Source organism: Geotrypetes seraphini, chromosome 8, assembly GCF_902459505.1.
Source record: "Geotrypetes seraphini chromosome 8, aGeoSer1.1, whole genome shotgun sequence".
Taxonomy (NCBI): Eukaryota; Metazoa; Chordata; class Amphibia; order Gymnophiona; family Dermophiidae; genus Geotrypetes; species Geotrypetes seraphini.
In genome coordinates this window covers 96,017,681-96,031,821 of record NC_047091.1, presented here as the reverse complement: position 1 = coordinate 96,031,821, position 14,141 = coordinate 96,017,681, and the positions used below count along the sequence as shown (strand labels likewise).

General features: G+C 45.6%; 1 protein-coding gene across 7 annotated transcripts in view; it reads left to right on the top strand.

The window, feature by feature from the left end:
- CHERP (calcium homeostasis endoplasmic reticulum protein) overlaps positions 1-14,141 on the top strand; it is a 155,827-nt gene that overhangs the window by 66,537 nt on the left and 75,149 nt on the right. For all 7 annotated transcript variants that reach the window (XM_033955331.1, XM_033955330.1, XM_033955329.1 and 4 more), the window contains one exon: positions 9,516-9,627. In XM_033955331.1, coding sequence (XP_033811222.1) covers positions 9,516-9,627 — 112 coding nt within the window. The remainder of the gene's footprint in view (positions 1-9,515; positions 9,628-14,141) is intronic.

Below are 14,141 nucleotides of genomic sequence, written 5' to 3'. Positions count from 1 at the left end.
TTGCATCCTCCTCAGGTTTCCAGTTCGTTCTTGGAGTCTCTATGTTTTGTATTTCCCTTTTCAGTGTTACTGGTCCTCAGGACAGTTCTTGTAGTCCTTCAGGAACTAAGGGACGTTGTTCCACTTACTGCAAGGTGCCCGAGACGGGGCCATTGGGCAGGCTGGATCCCATTCTGCTGAATTAGTTTCTCGGGGTTACATATTTCTGCAGACAACCTGGGAGTATATTTACATTTTCTCTATGGACTCCGAATCGGCACTTGGTTTGCCTGCCTCTCTTGGAGCGGCGCTTTCGGTTTTGGCACATGCCATTTCGCCTACCCAAGGCTTCACGAACGTTTTAGGTGATGTGGGCGGTGGTACTGTTTTGGCGCTACCAGGCGATTCATCTAATTTCTTCTTGACTGCCTGCTTGATTCGGACGACTTCCAGTCGGGCCATTTGACTGACACGAAAAGGGTGATATCTTTTCCTCAGTTCTTTACACGTGCATCTTTGAATTTGCACAGCGCTCTTTTCTCCTGTACTATTTATAGGTATATCTGGGTGATGTTTTTATTCATATAGGAGAGACATGTGTTTCTTTCCGGAGGCTTGGGCGTGGGGTCTCGGTCTCAGATTGGTATTCTTCTTCGCTTACCATGACCAAGAGTATGGGATTCTGTACAGTTTCTGGGATCCATATTGCTGACTCCACTGGGGACTTCGGCTTGCTTTCCCCTTCTTACGCTACAGCAGTCACTTTTGTTCCGGTGGTTCCCGGTATCTCAGGGCACCAATTATTTGGTATGCTCCTCCTGCATCACTCTGTATGATTTGGTGGCTCAGCGCGATTTCTCTTTTCAAGGCATGCCTCGGTCTTTGCTGGACTATCTCATGACCACCGACCATCCCGGGCTGTCGGGTTGGGGGGCTCCGTGGCTTCCATCCTCAGCTCCTGGAGTCTGGTCTTCAGAGGCGACTCAGTACTTGTTCATTCTTCTGCTCTTGAGCAGGGTCAGGCTACCTTTCTGGAGCTTCAGATCATTCTTCTGGATTGCCGCTAAGGGTCCTTTTGGTCAGTATTAGGATGGGGGTATTTCTCTACTGCTTGGGCAGTAGGTGTTGTACTCATTGGCAGGTGAAGTTGTTCTGCTTCAATGGGTGGACTCTCATCTTCGTCTTCTGTTGGCAGATCCTTTTATGGATCAGGATAAGAGTTTGGATAGACTTTCTCTCCGCGGAATCTGAGCATGGCCCATTTCTTGTATGTGACAGTGTACAGCGCTGTGTACGCTCTGGAAAGTGTGCATGTTAGTAATAGTGTAATCTTCTGCATCCTGGATATTGAGATTTGTGGCTCAGCGTTCTAGCTCTTTTTATGGACGTGAGATTTGCTTGACCTAGACCTCATGGCCTCGTCTCTCAATTCTAAGCTTCCTAGCTTCTTCGGCGGGCCCAGGGAGTGGGAGTTAGAGGGGGTAGCTGCATGGCTCCTTTCTCGCTTCTGCCTTCTCTTTTTCAGTGTTTTCCGCTGGCTGATGATGGCTTGGATTTGCCACCTCGAGCTCGCTTTCCGGGCACAGTATTTGTAGAATCTCTGGATTGGCGGCACCATCCTTACTTTGCGGATTTGATGAGTCTTTCGACAGCCGGACTAAGAAGTTTCCTGGTATCTCCGGCTTTGCTCGCCTAGGATCCGTTCAACATGGATATTTGTACTACTTTAGTATTACGACCTAGTTTTTTTGAAAAATCTTGGCTGACGTGTAAGGGTTATGCAGGTTGTTTCTTCTCTTATCCAGGTGCTACGGACGTCTTCTCCTGTGGCTTCTGCTTCCTTTTGGAGGTTTTTCCTTTCTTGGGTGCTTCTTAACGTTTGAACCACTCCAGAGTTCCTTTTTGGCACAGGTGTATTGCCAAGGGCTTAGCGTTCAATTCCCTTCAGCTTCTAGTGCCATTCTTGGCTTGTTACAAGAGCTAGGTATATTGCTCTTCGCTTACTTCTCAGCTTCATGTAGTTCAGGTCCTAAACAGAGTGCGGTATATTCATGCGTCTCTTAGAAAGCACGGTTTGGAGTACAATCTTCACGTACTTCTTCTCAGTTTACCGAAGGCTTCATTTCATCCTTGTCTTTTGGGACTCTAAAGGGCTGTACCGTTGAACATGGGGTTTCTTGTGGCCATGCTTCAGCTCTGCAGTTTTCTATGTTGCAGGCCTTGTTCAACGGGGATTCCTATTTCTGATTTCCGAAATATGGGGTATCAGTTCGGATGGTACCATTATTTCTTTCTAGGGGGGTGTCATCCTTTCTTTTATGTCATGCTCGCTTTTCCTTCCTTCTTCCTGGGAGGAGAAATTGGGAGCAGTGCTTTTATTCACTGCATTTTTTGATATGTACGAAGCGTTCTCTGTGAGCTTGGTTTCTAACTACTTTTAGTTGTTTATATCTCCTTTTTATATTCTTCAATAGACGCCTCAAACTTTTGGCGGCGTCCGAAGCCTCCATCGCTCAATGGGTCCAGGAGGACATTCTTTATGCTTGCTTGCTGACAGGGAAGCGGTTGGCGAAAGAATTTCATGACCATTCCGCTGGAGCGATGGCTACTTCTTGGGCTCGGCCCAGAGGTTTTTTCCTTGGAGGAGATTTGTCTTGCGGCTAATTGGTCTTCCGAGAGTGCTTTCTCTCCGCATTTCTGCTTGGATGTGGGGGCGCATGCGGTAGGGGCGTTTTGTGCTTCGGTTGTTGCGGAGGCGGCGTTTGCTTCCCACCCAGATTGAGGATTGCTTTGCTACATCCCATTGGTCTCTGGATTCATCTGCTGCTGTTGCTAGGGAAGGAAAAATTATGTTCTTACCTGTTAATTTTCTTTCCCTTAGACGCAGCAGATGAATCCAGAGCCCCACCCTTTCTGGATATTGTCTCTCGGTTTTTTCTTTTGCAACTTTCGCATTTTGTTATTATGGCAGGTTGTTTTCTGTATTATTGCATTTTGAGATGTGTTATGGGAAAGAAGTTTTTTTACATGCTATGCCTATTGCTGGTTACGTGTGCTTGGGCAAGGAGCTATACTGATGAGACAGGAGGAGTGCCAGCCAATAGGACCACCTGTTAATCAGTTTCTCTATCTCCGCCTGCTGGTAGATGTGAGCTATCCCATTGGTCTCTGGATTCATCTGCTGCGTCTAAGGGAAAGAAAATTAACAGGTAAGAACATAATTTTTCCATCCTCAGTAAGGTGGGCCACAGGTAGTCTTTTTATCATTTAATAAAATATGTTCAACGAGGCTTGTACGGATGGGATCAGATGGTTTGTGGGGACGGTACAGGTACCGAGCTTGCGGGGATGGGGACTGAGTTCGTGGAGATGGGGACAATTTTTGTTTCCCTGTGCCATTCTCAACTTCAAGCGCCTTATGCCCCGATTTCCACAAAATTGGCATCAAGGGGCCCTGGGGAGTGCACTGGCAGCGTTTTGGCAAAATGCAAGTGCGGCTCCGGCAATAAATCTTATAAATCTTCCAAGCATTCCACATCTGAGGCGCAAGAAGTCTGCTTCTGCCATGGAGGATGGTTTCCCCTGGAATTTGTGAATATGCTTTATCACGCATACTTAGTTAAAAAGTCTGCCTGTTTCCTTTCCACCGGTCTCAGTGCCAGTCACAAGGACTCCTGCTCCAAGGGACCAGGGTCTTTCTTTTTGTCTTCCTGCATGGGTACCTGGGAGTGAGTCGGCTGTGCTCGCAGTTGCACCAGACACACTGTACGTTTCTCTGCTTTTGCAGGTTGATAGTATGGTGGCCATGGATGTGGTGAATCTAGCGGATCTCCAGGATCTAGACCAGTGGTTCCCAAACCCTGTCCTGGCGGACCCCCAGCCAGTCGGGTTTTCAAGATATCCCTAATGAATATGAATGAGAGAGATTTGCATACCTGTCGCTTTTATTATATGCAAATCTCTCTCATGCATATTCATTAGGGATATCTTGAAAACCCGACTGGCTGGGGGTCCCCCAGGACAGGGTTTGGGAACCACTGATCTAGACTATTGTGGAGCCTGTGATTTAGGGGAGGACCCCTTGGTGCACATATCTTTAAACCTATGCATTTTATGGATTTAATCTTTTGAATCTCTGTAGGAATTGAAGCTGCAGTTGGAACAGTCAGTCACTGCTGAATGTTTGTCATCCGTGACCAGAGTCCACAATCTGCCTCTTTTCCTGATCATCCTGATGTTGTTCGAATTCTTACAGATATCTGGGACACTCCAGATGGTCCCTTGAAATGTGCTTGGGCCATGGCATGGCTTTTTCCCATAGCGTATGGATTTAACAAGCACTTTGTTTCCCTGAAGGTGGATTCTTCGGTGGCACAGGTCACCAAGTGCACATCTCTCCCCAGCAATGGGAGGGTGGTCCTGAAGGATGTCCAGGATTGACGTGTGGATTTCATCCTTAAGCATCTGTTTGATTCGGCCGTGGCCTCTTCCTTTGTGGCTTGGGCATGCCATTCCAAGCTGTGCCATGATCCTGATACTGCGGTGCTTCCTGATTTGGATTTTCTCAACTCCAGAGTGGAATGCATGGCTGATGTCTTGTACCACATCTTGAAAGTTTTTGCTAAGCTGGGCCTAGTCTTTTTCAGCTTGCAGAATGCTCTGGATCCAGCAATGGTCTGGAAATTCATTTTTTAAGGCTACGTTGAGCCGGTTGCCATTTAAGTGTCATCTCTTGTTCGGCCAGAGTCTGGATGACCTTATGGCTAGTGTTCAGGATTATAAACCCAAGGCATTGCCTGGGAGCAGGTCCCGCCCTTCTAGGAGTTCTGGGCATTCTAATTTTCATCCCTTCCGGTGTTCTCGTCCGTACTCAGCTCCTTCTACAGACAACGGTTCTCTTCATCTGCCAGCTTCAACAGGCCCCACTATCAGCAGTCTGCAGCAAATCGGCCGGTGGCTTCTGCTAAGAAACAGTTCTGTTGCCAGGCCGATGTCTCCTCCGCGCATTGGTGGGGGGAGGGGGCGGTTGGCAGCCTTTCTGGGTTCTAGAGGTTCTCAAAGATGGCTACAAATTTGACTTTCTGTGTTCTCTGACCGAGTATTTTCTGGATTCCCCTGTGGGCAGCCCTGAGAAAATGGTTCCGGTGTAGGCCACAGTCCACAGACTTTTGGATATTGTGGCAATTGCCCTGTGCCAGAGCGAGACAGGCTGTGGAAGCTACTCGATATACTTCATCATTCCAAAGATAGGATTCGACAATTGGAGACCAATTCTGGACCTCAAGGCGGTCAATGCAGCCCTGAAGGTTCCTCATGGAGATGGTGTACTAAGTGATTGTGTCAATGGTTCTGGGGGAGTTTCTAGCCTCCCTGGAGCTGACGGAGGCATAACTCAACATTCCCATTTTTCCTGGACAACCGGAAATATCTACAATTCCTTGCTCTGGGGCAACATTTCCAGTTTGCAGCACTGCCCTTTGGATTGGCGACAACACTTCAGACCTTCACAAAAGTGATTGTGGCGGTGGCGGCCCATCTTCACACCCTGGGTGTCCTGGTTCACCCGTATCTGGATGACTGGTTGATCAGAGCTCCCTCACTGTCCGAGGTATGTCATGCTGTCCAGCAGGTGGTGCAATGTCTGGGTTGAGTGATCAATTTCAGGAAGAGTCACCTCGAGCCTACCCAGGATTTGGAGTACCTGGGAGTTCGATTTCACATGGTCAGAACACAGTGTTTCTACCCATGTCCTGTCAGGAGAAGCTACAACAGGTTATAGGAGACCTTTTGGCCACACCGTTTTCATTGGCATGGCAGTATTTCAAGGTTCTGGGGATCATTATGGCAACGATCGATGTGGTCCCATTTGCCAGAGCCTGACTGTATCCGCTGCAGGAGGCTCTGCTTTCGTACTGGAATCCACAGTTGGATTTGTTACATGCACTCCTGCCCTGGTTGGCGGTGGTGTGCAACGGTCTAGCGTGGTGGTTGCTTCCTCTCTCGCTGTCCAGGGGCCTTCTGCTCTGGATCTCAGATTGGGTGATCCTGTCAACGGATGTGTGTCTAAAAGACTGGGGAGCAGTGTGCATGACTGTCTCGATTCAGGGCCAGTGGGCGCCATCAGAGCGCAAGTGGACGATCAATCGCCTGGCATTGCGGGAGATTTGGCTGTCTCTTCTCCACTTCGAGGGTTGTCTCCCATCATTGAGCCATTCATGTGTTCGTGGACAATAGCTTAGCTGCTCTTTTGGGGGCTGAGAGGCATCTTGTGCTGTCTGCTGTGCACGCAACAGGAGTGGATAACGTTCAAGCAGACTTTCTCAGTTGTCAGACTCGACCCCAGAGAATGGCCACTCTCAAAGACCGTTTGATTGCATTGCAGATCAGTGGGAGTGCCCCACATTTGACCTCATGGCGACTGTGGCCAACAAAAAGGCCAATCAGTTCTTCAGTCGTCGTTGAGAGGCAGGCAGTGAAGGCCTGGATGCTGTGGTTTAGCCCTTCTTTAGGAGGGTCTTATTTATGTCTTCTCTCCGTGGCCCATGATAGAGTGTCTGTTGAGGCGGATGACGGATCAAGGGTCTGGTGATTCTGATGGAACCCGATTGGCCGAGGTGGCCATGGTATGCCGACTTGGTTTGGCTCCAGCAGGATTGGAGGCTCCGGTTACCTTGTCATTCTCACCTCCTTACACAGGGTCTAATTGTGATGCAGGATTCGTACTGCTTTGGTCTTACGGGATGGCGCTTGAGTGAGCGACCTTGACTGGCCGGAGCTATTCTTTGGCTGTGATTGACACGTTGCTTCACAGCAGACGGAAGTCCACAGTGGCGGCCTATGCAAAGGCTTGGAGGTGTTTATAGGCTTGGTGTGCCCTGAGACAGGTGGTCCCGTCTGTTCCATTGATTCCTCGGGTCCTAGATTTTCTGCAGGATGTCCTGAAGAGGGGTCTAGCAGTAGCTTCACTCCGGGTTCAGATTGCTGGTCTTTCGTGTATGGGCTCTCCTTCCCTGAGTGACTCATTGGCGGTTTATTCGGATGTGGTTCGTTTTCTGCGCTGCATGTTATGACTAAGGCTTCTCTTGTGCCTTCCCTGTCCGACTTGGAACCTTAATATGGTTCTTTGCTCCTCGGCTCGTCCCACGTGTGAGCCTCTAGAGCAGGCGTCTCTGATGGATCTCATGATCCTTGTGACTAATACTTTAGCCCGCAGGGTTTCGGAGCTTCAGGCTCTTTCCTGCAGGGATCTCTTTTTGTGTATTACAGATTCCGCTGATGCTGTGTGCTGTTTCAAGTTTATTAAAATTTGTATACCACCTATCAGTCTTCTAAACAGTTTGTACATAATAAAATAGGGTAGCGTACATTAAAACATACAGGACATACTGGATTAAGGAAAAAAATTACATTATAAAATAGGAAAGAGAGCTATATAGGGGAAATACAAAAGAAAAGGAAGTATTCTGTTCCTTCTTTTCTTCTGAAAGTTGTTTCCGCTTTCCATGTGAATCAGGAAGTCCGGCTTCTTGCTTTTGCTTCTTCTGGTTTGAGGGAGCAGGACCAGGTGTTGCAGTCCTTAGACTTGTGCAGACTTTTGTTGCGGTATCTGGAGGTCACCAACAAGTTTTGTTTCTCTGACTATCTGTTTGTTCTGGTGGGTCCTGCCTGCAAAGGTAGGCCAGCCTCTAAGGCTACCATTTCCAGGTGGATTCGCGTGACCATTTCCACTGCTTACGTGGCAGCTGGAAAGAAGCCTCCCCTTGGGGTGCGGTCTTATTCGACCAGAGGAGTTTCTTACTCTTGGGCAGAGTCGTTGGCCATGTCTCTGGATGAGATTTGTAGGGCCGCTACCTGGTCCTCCTTGCATACTTTCACCAAGTTTTACAGGATCAATGTGGTGGCCAAGGAGGATGCTGCTTTTGGTTCCTCTGTATTGGCAGCAGGCTCATCAGTCCCACCCTTAATTTTCGAGACTGCTCTGTTACGTTCCACTGGTCCTGGTGGGGACTGGTGGGATTGTACATGAACGAAAGATTAGGTTCTTACTTTTGCTAATCTTCTTTCTTGTAAATCATCACTTTATTCCAGTAACCCACCCTATACTTGCTGATTCGTTGATAGTCTGCCTTACAAGTACTGGTAAGCTGGATTTCTGTTTCTGACTAGCCTTTATAAAGAGTGCCATCAGACTGGGTTTAGCACTTAATTTGGGGGGATGTTTTCCTAGTTCAGACGCCCCCATCTGACAGTGCAGGCTGTGTTTCCTTATAGCACTGTTCTGTCATTCGGGTTTTCAATGTTTCCTAACCTGTTGTTTTGTTTTGTATTGTTGTTGCCTTTGTTATATGAGCAGAATTGATTTGCTTGCCGGTGAGTTTCCCGTTCCTCTCTCTCTTGTTCTTATCCTCTGTAGATGTTCCTTGCTGCTTTAAGACTGATTGCTGTACACAGAAGCATGCTCAGTGATGAGGTATGAGAGGGAGGGAGGTAAAAGCCTCTGAAGTTTTGAGGCTTCCAACAGATCCTGGTGGGTGGAGGAAAATAACCCACTGATTCCAGAATAAAGTGAGGATTTACAAGAAAGAAGGTTAGCAAAGGTAAGAACCTAATCTTTCATTAGAAACTGATCAGCATAAATTTAAAAGTCTTGTTTAGAAACTGATCAGCATATATTTTCCTCATGAATAAAAGAAATATTGAAGGAAATAAGATCTTGATGAGCTGCATGTGCTGTTCCCAAGACAGCATTCTGGGGTTTGTAGTTTTAATGTACCAGGAAGGTGACTGATTTATTTCTGTGAGCAGGGGGTTGGGGTTGAAGGAGTAGGGAAGAGTTGTTTGAAGACTTGAGGGCAGCTGTAAAGCTGCAGTATTTCAGTGGAATCAGTGTTAAAAAGGAGAGAGAAGGAGTAATAAGCACCAAATCTCCAAAAAGTCTCTTGTTTTCAAGCAATCATTTTGTGTGCTAGCAGTCAGACTTGCAACCTCAAAAGGATCAGCATTGACTGAGTCTGATATGCTTCTTATTGCTAGTTTTGAGACATTGCAAACTAAAATGATTTGGAAATATTTACAGGCTTGTAAATATGACTGAAATGAGATGTGTGTATAACTTGGTGTGGTTGCAGGGTTTTGTGAGGTCTAAAAAGGTTGCAGACTGTAACTTTCTGATCTTCTGCTTCTTTTTCTTTGACTCGCTTGCTCTTCTTTAATTAGAAATTATAGGTAGATCATTTTAGTGGATATACTTAATATGTTTGATCATCTGTTGAGTGTTTTACTTCTTTCATTAGGTCCCTGCATAATGGGTAGGATATTTTAATAAGATCCTTTTCTGTAACTTGTTCATTTTACCTTTTTATTTCAACTTCTCCACATAGCAGCCTCAGGACTGTATTATCTTTTTCTGGAAAATTCTTCATTTACCTTTTCTTCTACAGTCCCTCAAAGTATGAGCATATTGGAACTAACTATCTATGCATTTTTGTACTATTAACCAGTTAGAATAGTGTTTCATGTTCTTTTCTGTTCCATAGCCAGAGGAAGCAAGCACGGGAGCTCCTTGCTGCCCTTCAGAAGGTAGTGGTTCCAATTTACTGCACCAGCTTTTTAGCTGTAGAAGAGGATAAACAGCAAAAAATTGCACGAGTAAGTAAGAATGTAGTGGTTTACTTTCATATGGACAAGACAATTATTTTATTGAAAATTATGTATACTCAATAGATATTTCTTTTATCCTTGTAACCATTTGGGATTTTTTGTTTCCCCTCCCTTCCTTATTTCTTCTTCTTTCTTTTTTAATATTTAAATTTGTATTGAATTTTCAAACAAATAAACAATGCAAAACAACACAAAAAGAACTCAATTTGTATATCTGCAATCGACCACTAACAACAAGTGGTCTCTATAGAAGTACAACAACCACAGCAAGTACTACAGATTAATACCCCCCTCCCCCAGATATAGATGGAACACAATAGAATCAAGGTCCCCCCCACTCAATATCCAATTTCTGAGTAATAACAGTCCAGGTATGTATCAATGCAAATAATAACCCCTATTTTTGGCCACATATATTTCCATTTTCCCCAACAAAGATAATTTCACTCTCCATTCATTCAAGTCCGGAACCAGGGACTGCTTCCGGTAAGTTGCAATGAGACATTTAATCGCAGCCAGCCCCATTCGCAATAATCAAGTTTGCCATCTGGTCTCTCATTGATTTGACACTCCCAATAAACAGTGTTGAGGAGTAACAGGAATCTGGACCCCCACCACTGCCACACAACAAGGGGCCAACAAAGGAAAAGTCCCACCAGATATGAAGAAAGGTACCCACTGCCTGGTGACAACGCCAGCAATTGTCCGAAGCCTGAGGGTACATCTTACGAAGCCGCTCCGGAGTGTAGTACCACCGGCTCAACACCTTATAAGCATTCTCCTGTATCAGGGCACAAGTGGTCGCCCTACCCACCTCAGCACAAATGGCATCTCACTCTTTAGATTTAAATGTACATTGCAAGTCCCGCTCCCAATGATGGTGGAAAACCAAATTCGGTACCACTTGCCCCCTGAGATATTGGTAGATAACAGAAATAGTCCTGGGCACCTTCTGCAAAGTCCCCCATAATTGTTCCAATTGTTCGGCCTCAAGAGGAGATGTTCCATCCCAGCCCCAGCACTTCAAATAATATTTCACTTGATGATAAGCCAAATAGTCCCCTGCCCTCACCCCAGGGATGCATTGCAACGCCTCAAAAGATATCGCAGTCCCCGTCCGCAAAAAATCTCAAAATTGCCTCAACCCTAGACTCCCCCACCGCTCAAAAACAGGATTGGACTTACCCACTAAAAATTGTGGTTCCTCCCTCAAATATGCTAATGTGGAAAACCCCAGCCCATTATTACAAGTCTTTTTCATGTTATCCCACAGCTTGATCAGATGTAAAATATAGGGGTTATCAGTCTTCAATGCCCACTGCTGTACAGTCTGAGAAGACCAAAGCCTAGTAGCCAATCTACCCTGTGATACAAAAGTCTGTTTCATAGCACCCCCCACTTGTGAGAACCCAGTTCTCACTCTAATAACATCCTCAACTGCACAGCTTAATAGTACCATTGGAGATTAGGAACCCCTTTCCCACCCCGAGCTCTATCTGCCCACATCACCGTCTGAGAAATTTTAGACATTTTATTCTGCCAGATAAAATCCCGAAAATCTGCTTGTAACATCTTAAATGTCCGGACTGGAAGGGGAACAGGCAAAGTCTGAAACAAAAATAGTAACCTTGGTAAAACATTCATTTGAAGCACCACTATACGCCCCCCCCCCCAGGAGAGCCAAAGCCCATGCCAGCGTTGAAGATCCGACCGGATCTTCTCGAGAACCGGCCCATAATTAACCTCACATAAACAAGTCAAATCACTAGGCAAATAGATACCCAGATATTTAATGCCCTTAGACGCCCACTTAAAGGGGAACTTGTGTTTAAGTGCAAGAACCCCGGTCTCCCTCAGGGTAAGATTCATCATTTCAGTCTTATTTAAATTTATCTTAAAGCCAGATGCACTCCCATACTCAGTGTTCTCCCCAGAATTTTTTTCCAGCCGGGTGGCATGAAAAAGTAGCTGGGTGGGGCTGGATGGGGAAATTTGGTGGTGGGGAAAATTAAGGGCTCCTTTTACTAAGCTGCAATAGCGTTTTTAGCGCTTGCAGAATTTCCGCGCTACACTGTTAGAACTAACGCCAGCTCAATGCTGACGTTAGCGTCTAGCACGTGCGGCAATTCTGCGCGAGCTAAGCGCATAGTATAACTGCTATCGCAGCTTAGTAAAAGGAGCCCTAAATGTGTACTATTTGTATTAGTTAATTATTATTAGTTATTTTCCAATACTCAATATGACTGCCTTTCTTAAGGTTTGACACTTGTTCCATAATTTTTTATTAAATTTAAGAAGTATCCAATTCTAGAAGTGAATAATTAGATATTTTCCCTCTTTCAAATGATATAGGGCAGCGTCTCTCAAACTTTTTTGAACTCCGGCACACTAAACGGAGCAAATGTTTTTTTGTGGCACACTAAATGCAGTAAATGTTTTTCAAAGCTGGAAAAAATTTCTGGGGAGAACACTGTTGCCGTTAGTTTTCAAGGTCCAATCACGTCAAAGAATGATGCTTATCTGGGCAGTTGTATAATAAAAAGAATGGATAAGATAACATGAGAAGTGAAATTGTCATGAATCAGAGGGATACATGCCCTGTAGGTCCTAAAAGCAGGCTTGTGGATTAGATATAAACTATGAAGGCAGTGGTGTACCTAGCATATGTGACACCCAAGGCCCATCATTTTTTGACCCCCCCATCTGTATGAAAAACATGATTTTTAATAACAATCCACACATCACACAAGAGTGTACCTAGGAAAAGGCAGCATCTTACATACTGCAGTGAGCAGTACAACAATACACCCATTGTAAAACTAAACAAGCCAGACTAGTACAGATCAATCCTACACAGTCAATCCTAACTGAAAACAATGTCTTTCGAACACACAGAACACAGAAAACACCTTCGCCTAGTATGGAATATGTAATCACAAACTAACCCCTCTCCCTTTTACAAAACTGTAATGTGGTTTTTAGCCATGGTGGTAACAGCTCAGACTCTCATAGAATTCTGAGCAGTTACCACCATGGCTGGTGCTAAAAAAACACTCTACAGTTTTGTAAAAGGGGAGATAAAATAGAAAAACATAGACAAAGGTTAAATTGAACCACCAAGAAGCTGGACTCTGCATACAATGCAACACCACAGAAACAGCGATGCATCTCCCCTAAAGCAAAAAAATAAATAAATATAATTTTTTTCTACATTGTCTTCTCTGGTTTCTGCTTTCCTCATAGTCTTGTCACTCTCTTCCTTTCATCCACTGTCTACCCTCTCTCTGCCCCTTCTATATGGCATCTTCTCTCCTTGTATTCCACTTCCATCTCTCCCTTCACCCCTATTATTCTGTCATCCATCTTCTTCCCTTCCCTCCTCCAGTGGTCTGGCATCTCTCTCCTCTTCTTCCCTTCCCTCTCCCACACCCCCATGGTCTGGCATTTCACTTTCTCCTCTCCCTTTCCCCCCACTTCCATCAGCATCTTGCCCCCTTTCTTTCCCTCCAACCCAATTCCATCCAGTATCCTTTCCCCTTATGTCTCTCTCTCCTTTCCTTGCACACCAATTCCATCAGCATCTGCCCCCTTTCTCTCCCTCCACCACCCTTCCATACCATCCTGACCCCCTTTTTCTCCCTCCACCACCCTTCTATGCTCCTCTCTCCCTCCAAACCAGCAAGGTCCCATGATGACTGCTTCTGTTACCTCTGCCTGTGGAAGATGTAAGTGACGTTGGAGGGGGTGGGCTGGCAGATGCATGGAGTTGCGGCAAGGTTCCGCAAGGACTGCAGCTGCCGGTCCACCCCTTCCGACTTAACTTGCGTCTTCCGGAGGCAGAGGCGGCAAATGCAGTCATTGCGGGACCTTCCTGCACTTCAGTGTGGCTGCCGACTCTGCTTCGGAATAAGTACGGCAGCCGCGCTGTGGTGCAGGTGCCATTTAGAGCAGCTTGGAAGGTTCTGGATCCAGCCGGCTGTGTACCCCCCTAGGGCTGGCACCCGGGGCGGTCTGCCACTGTATGAGGGGACAAAAAATAATTAAAAGAATGGATAAATTGACCGATTTAGACATGTCATACAATTATAACCACAAAAATATGTCATAAAATGTAATTCTAAACTTTAAAGACTCCAGACGAAAAGCAGACTATAGAAAGGAAACCAGAAAAGACCAAACCCATAGTACTAAGATCCAAATGCTAAAATTGGACATGTCCATTATGAAGAGATGTGTGGATCACCGCTAATTATAACGAGTGAGTCTTTAAAATATGAGACAGTAACAGATAGCCAGACCTTGTGGACGGAAGTGACAAATACTGGAACCAAAACCAGAGCACCGTGATGAAACTTGAATGGAAATATGGATACCTATTTAATCTTTTGAGTAAAATTGCGATGCGAACATGTCATAGAAAAGAATAAATAATGTGTAAACTAAAAACCAAGAACAATATATTGTAACACCGAACTCAGAATTAATGAAATAACATGCTAAAA